General features: G+C 32.8%; 1 protein-coding gene across 1 annotated transcript; it reads right to left on the reverse strand.

The window, feature by feature from the left end:
* Nucleotides 1-2,435: 2,435 nt before the first annotated feature.
* Nucleotides 2,436-5,518, reverse strand: LOC108860339 (myrosinase 4). Its single transcript, XM_018634237.2, has 13 exons — nucleotides 5,270-5,518; nucleotides 5,070-5,130; nucleotides 4,851-4,909; nucleotides 4,684-4,759; nucleotides 4,510-4,587; nucleotides 4,328-4,415; nucleotides 3,930-4,173; nucleotides 3,711-3,829; nucleotides 3,356-3,567; nucleotides 3,220-3,251; nucleotides 3,031-3,127; nucleotides 2,823-2,931; nucleotides 2,436-2,750 (listed from the first exon to the last, which is right to left on the reverse strand). The coding sequence occupies exons 1-13, from the start codon at nucleotides 5,468-5,470 to the stop codon at nucleotides 2,579-2,581; spliced, it is 1,548 nt and encodes a 515-aa protein (XP_018489739.1). The 5' UTR covers nucleotides 5,471-5,518; the 3' UTR covers nucleotides 2,436-2,578.
* Nucleotides 5,519-6,389: the final 871 nt, after the last annotated feature.

Genomic DNA, 6,389 nt, shown 5'->3' on the forward strand with positions numbered 1-6,389 from the left:
ATTATATTTTAATTCATATTTTTGATCGAAAATTAAATATATATTAAATAAATGATTTTCAAATCTTTTTTAGTTCAAGATTATGAAAAAGGAAATTTTCTAAACAAAATTACTATTGAATAATTTTTACTATTAAATAATTTTTAAATTTTATTTTTCAAAATTCGTTTTTATTATCTGTATATATATTTTTAATCATTATATATATTTATACACATGTAACAATATTAGAAGGAAAATTACTATCAAATAATCTTTTGCAAATATTTTTACTTTAGGATTTGAAAAATAGACAAATTACTGTTAATAATATTAATATTTACTTTTTAACAAAATTTGTTTTTGTTATTATCTTATTATATATTTTTTAATTATGAGATAGATTAACACATGTCGTAATCTTAAATTTTTGATTGACACATGTCGCGATCATGTTAATTACTAACTTTGAAGAACCAAACTTTATATAATAAGATTTCAACTAAAATTAATTACAAATTGTATTGATTTGTAAATAATTTAATTTATCTTATTGGTCAAAAATGTGTAATTAATAACAACTTGCATATATTTCTTTCACATTCTTAATATTTGTAAAAATGTCAAAGTGACATTTATTCGGAAACGGAAGGAGTATTATTTTAAATAAATATTTATTTGTATATTAAAGATAAACGTAATTTATTTTTTTCTTTATCTTATTAAAGAAAAAAATAAAGAGAAAAATTGTAACATCCCGAGTTGTGATATGTGAAAAGGCTTAAGAGAATTGATTTTGCTACCTATGTCACCAAAGTTGACTTACCTTTTCCGTCACACATCCGTTTAGAACTCCAGAGTTAAGCGTGCTTGGGCTGGAGTAGTGAAAGGATGGGATGGGGCCCACGGGCCGAGAGAGCGGGCGTGGATGGCCCATTAGCCGTGGGCGGGTCGGGGCGTTATAAGTGGTATCAGAGCTGGTTTGCCGTCTCAGTTCTGACCTGAGAGGCGTCTTAAGACATGTCGTGGGATGCAACGTGGACGTTGCGTTCTTTGAGAGGGGGTGAATTGTAACATGCCGAGTTGTGATATGTGAAAAGACTTAAGAGAATTGATTTGGCTACCTATGTCACCAAAGTTGACTTACATTTCCCGTCACATATCCGTTTAGAACTCCAGAGTTATGCGTGCTTGGGCTGGAGTAGTGAAAGGATGGGTGACCTATCGGAAAGTGATTCGCAATACCGTGTGAGTGAGGCCAAAGCACGGGGAAAGGTCGGGTGGTGATTGCAGGGTCAGTAAACAATGATTTCGAGCCTTGGAAAATTAACGACTGACCGTTGGATGGGATGGGGCCCATGGGCCGAGAGAGCGGGCGTGGGTGGCCCATTAGCCGTGGGCGGGTCGGGGCGTTATAAAAATTATCAAAGACAAAACCATGTCAGATAGAGTTCTGTCTATACATCATCACAGAGTCTTCATCATCAATAGAAATATAATCAAAAAAGATTTTTATCAGATTTTTTAAGTCCTAATCAAAAGAAAATTATAAAAAGTTATTTGATAAAAGTCTTGAACTGAATTGCTACTAGTCGCGCAATTCAGTTCAAGCAATTATATTAATCTAGATGAAGAACCAAATGATTTATTCCCTCTCTAACATATCGGTTTGAATGATTCATGGATTCCTCCGATTCACCCTAGCCTAACTGATGGATTACTCACACATGGAATGAAGAACACATAAAATAACTGAAGGATTCATTGATAAATAGAGTAGAACGAGGGTTCAGAAAAGCTTCTCTATGAAGAATTTAGATTTCCTCACCCTAATGCTTACAATCTCCAAACCCAAAGCAAATCCGATCTAAAAGTAACGTATTCTGAAAAACTTCTAGGAAAACTGAAAATATAGGTCTAAACGCGCCTGGCATGAATCTCTAGGTTAAACCGGCTCAAAAATTGAATTAAACCAAAAAATGGTTTTTGCTCGCGTAGACCGGTCAGGATCGACCATTGCAGAATGAGATTGGTCTGGATGTAAACGATCAATTCTTCTTCTTTTGGTCGATCAGAATGTGCTCCAAAAAAATTACGTCGAGGATCAATATGGATTGATTGTTCCATAAGTAGATTGATCGATATGGCCCAAAAACGTCTTCCTTTCAACAATTTTCTCCAATCCTTGATCCTTGTGCCCAAAACTCCATCCTAATGCATTCCAACCTGAAAAGACTCGATAAAAAAAAGACTCGAAAAACTTTGAAAACATGTGTTAGAATGCGTTAAAAACGTAACACATCAACTATAAATTTGATTGTGCCAATTTTGATTCCATTACCACCGAGAGTGTTGATAAGATATCAATTATATTTAGAAGTTATTCTTGCACAAGAGTATATAAAACAAGAGAATCAAACATAAGTTTTTCTTTAATTGACCAAAATTAAGGCCTGGTTATTACAATGTATGACCAACACATACACATCACGTAAACTTTAATAATTATTATTTTAAAAATAAAGAAACCAATACATAGATAGAGTAATTATTAGATTCAATAGGTTGGATGCACATTTGATTTATATGTCGATTCTTCTTATTGTTTGATTATGAACTTAGAAAACCATTTGCCAGAAGCTTTTTCTCTTCGATCAGCAGGATTAGTGAAATTGACCCAATTCATACCAAACCGGAGAGTGTAACCATTTCCGAACTCGTAGTTGTCCATCAGTGACCATGCAAAATACCCTGCTACGTTGCATCCATCACTGTAATATATTTTGAAATAATGTTAACACTTGTAATAATCCTCAAAACTATGTCATATAAAGTTAACTAACTCGATAGCGCATTTGAGACATGAAAGATGGCTGCAATGATTTTGAATTCGTCCATTATCGGCAAGTGCAACTGGCAGTGTTAGGTTTCCGGTATCAAGATCAGCAACTCCTGAAAATTTTGAACAAAATATTTCCAAATTAAACACAAAACATATTAAAAAAAATCATTGGTTAAACATTTTATATTGGTATGCTGATATGTAGCTACCGTTTTCAGTGATATAGGTAAGTGGATTTCCATAATTGTTTTTGATATAATTTAGAATCTGTCGGAACCCTGGGGGATAGTAGACGAAGCTAGGCGCCTGTACAAAAATAGAAGAAAAAAAAGGAAATTCGAATAAATGATGTGATGTCCATAAAAAAATGATGATTCTAAACCGAATTTGATGATAACCTGAACACCAATAGGTACTCCATTGCGATAGACTGTAGCCAAGTAGAGAAAATTATATGAGTTCAGAAAGTTCATAAATATATATATATATATATATATATATATAGTATAAGAAACATAAATTATTTTTACATACATCCAATAGTAACTCTTGAATCTGTGATGACACTAGGTTGGGTGGTAGGAGGTGCGTTGGTGGCATACTGTGTAACATAATAGTTCAACCCTAGAAAATCAAGTGATCCTTTGACTAGCTTTGATTCTCGAGGTGTGAATATTGGCAATCTATGTCCAACCATCTGTCGCATTATCTTCGGGTATCTTCCGTATACCAATGGATCCAAAAACCTTCATATATATAGAACAAAAAGGATAAAATGAATATTACAAGTATAGTTGTTACATTTAAGGCCTTATAACCAAAAATTCATATATGTGTGTTTATATTCATGAAATATGAGACTCAATTAATTAACAGATAGTATTAATACCATCCGACAAAGAAATCAAATGCTCGCTTTGCAGCAGCCTTGTCGCGGATGCTGTTTTCGTTTAAAGGGGTGAACCATCTCCCGATCAAGGTTGTTCCTATCTTACCACCTTGAGATTTCTGCATGCATAGATTGTTTTGGAATATAAATTACATATATATACTACATACAAATAGTCTTGGAAGAAAAAATTCATGACATATGTGGTAATATCTGAACCTGGTATCTTTTTCGGTATAATGCAACAGTTTGTGCATGAGCTAGAAGTTGGTTATGTGCAACTATATAAGGTTCGGTTCCGGAATTTCCTCCAAATTCACAGCCAGTGCACCGTCCGGGTGGATATGATCCGTCTCCATAACCTTTGGTTGCGAGAGAGTAAGGCTGGTTTAAAGTGATCCAAAATTTGACTCGGTCTCCGAATCTCTGGAATAGAAGTTCGGCGTAGTTTTTGACATCCTCACTGGCCATATATCAAACATATATTAGATAAAAGATAGATCTGATGTGATGTAAGATCTAATATAAAATAGATCTAAGACAAGGAAAACAAGTTTAATATAAATGTAGACCTAAGACAAAGTAACAAGTTTATAAAAATTATTTAATGCACTTACACTATACGCCGGCTCAAGAAACCTCCATATTCATCTTCTAGAGTTTGGGGAACATCCCAGTGGAATATTGTTACATACGGTTCTATGCCTTTACTCACAGAAAAAAAAAAATTTATCATCGAACAATTACAACTAGCTTATATATGTATTATTAAGAATACAAATTTATATGAAATATTTACCGTTTGCTTTTAGCTCATTGATGAGGTTGTTGTAGTATTTTATCCCGTTCTCGTCAATTCCTCCAATCAATCTTCCCTCTAAAGGTAAGCATATATACAATCACAACATTACTCAGAAAATAATTATATTAGTAACAGTAATAAAATTTTGCTCAGCTTATCATCTGCACTTACTTGGTAAGACCCTTGACCATGCTATTGAGAATCGGTAGGCTTGAACCTTCATTCTTTTCAGTAATTTGACATCCTCCTGTTAATTATATGAAATTTGAAGAGTTGAATTACATTTCTGAAATGGCAAACATCATGTATATACATATTCATCATTGAAAGCCTCTCACCTTGTAAAGATCATACGAATCACAAGCAAGGTCTCCGGAACTGCGATCTGGAACTTTTTCTGTACATATATATAGCATATCGAAATATGAGCATGACTTGGATATATATGTGTATGAGTGAAATAGTCCCATTTGTCATTTGTACACATTATTTTCCCTACATCGAAGTGAATGTTAATTAATTATAAGGGTAAATTTTAATGAGTGATGTGTTGTGACCTGGATATCTATGAGTGAAATAGTCCCATCCGTTAAATGCTCTATGTGCAGCACCTTCAATCTGGTAAAAAGTAAATATAAATCATCTAGGACGGGTTAAAGATTTTCCGTACGTAATAGATGAAAAATAATCTTCATAGATCTCTTTTTTTTTTATATATATCTTATATTAAAAGGTCAGTATCAAAGAGATATGTAACCTGGTAGGCGGAAGTAGCCGCACCAAAAGTGAAGTTATTTGGAAAACTAGTTCGGTTGAATTTAAGGGGATTGTCGCAGTTGAAGGGTTCTTTAGCCTTACAGGCAGGGTTGCAGACATTTTGGCTACTTGAAACAGCAAAGAGAATGACAAGAATTGCCAAAGAGAAGTGAGCTTTTAGAATATCCATGGATAAGAGCATGGTATGGCTTGCTTTCTTTAGTTGTTAGTTGTTTTAATTTGATTTTTGTTGATGGTAAACTTGATGATGATGACTAAATAATGAACTTGGAACGGGTTATATAAGAAAAGTTGCGTGCATGAGAATTTGCATGGGGTTTGAAGTAAACTCGTTACGTACGAATATTGGCAATGAGTTTTAACCTCTACGTTCTCCACCTCACGTCTCGCTGTCTCTTTTCTGAAGTAAAATTTACATCATATGCTCATAACAATTTTTCAATTTTTATATAGTGTTAATTATCTAAGCAAGAACGATTAATACCCTAAAGTTGATTTATTACGAATAAACAAGTAGAAATGTTGAGTTTACGGCATCATATTCCTCTTGCTTATATATGTAGTGTCAAATACGTATGTAGCTTCACACACGATATATACCTGCACATGTCTGAAACTATGAAACGAGAACATATATGTTAATTAATGTTTTTTATAAAATTCATGTGAAATTTGGTTTATAATAATATTTTAAAGTTTGTAGTTTCGTTCGAAACACATTCCCTTTTAGCTTATTGTTCAGTTAACTCATCTGTAAAGATCTATGTTTCCCTAATTAAGCAAATTAAGACTTGTTTCATTTTAAGTTTAACGCATCCAATATTATATTAAGAAACTTAAAACCTTAATTTAGGGATTCCAAGTACTAATGTAGTAATGTGAACCTTGTATTACGATAAATAACCTTGATTTCTTTTGGGAAAATTCCCAAGAGAAAACAAAAAACTAAGTTGTATTTCTGGTATAAAACCATTTTTGTCTATTTTTTTAATCTTTGTATTCCAAAACTAATGAAATAAATAATTTTGTGAATCAAAAAAATTATTAAAAATATAAATAATTAATAAAACACTCATATACACAAGCTGGAAATATTTTTT

This window comes from Raphanus sativus, chromosome 5 (assembly GCF_000801105.2).
Source record: "Raphanus sativus cultivar WK10039 chromosome 5, ASM80110v3, whole genome shotgun sequence".
Classification (NCBI taxonomy): Eukaryota; Viridiplantae; Streptophyta; class Magnoliopsida; order Brassicales; family Brassicaceae; genus Raphanus; species Raphanus sativus.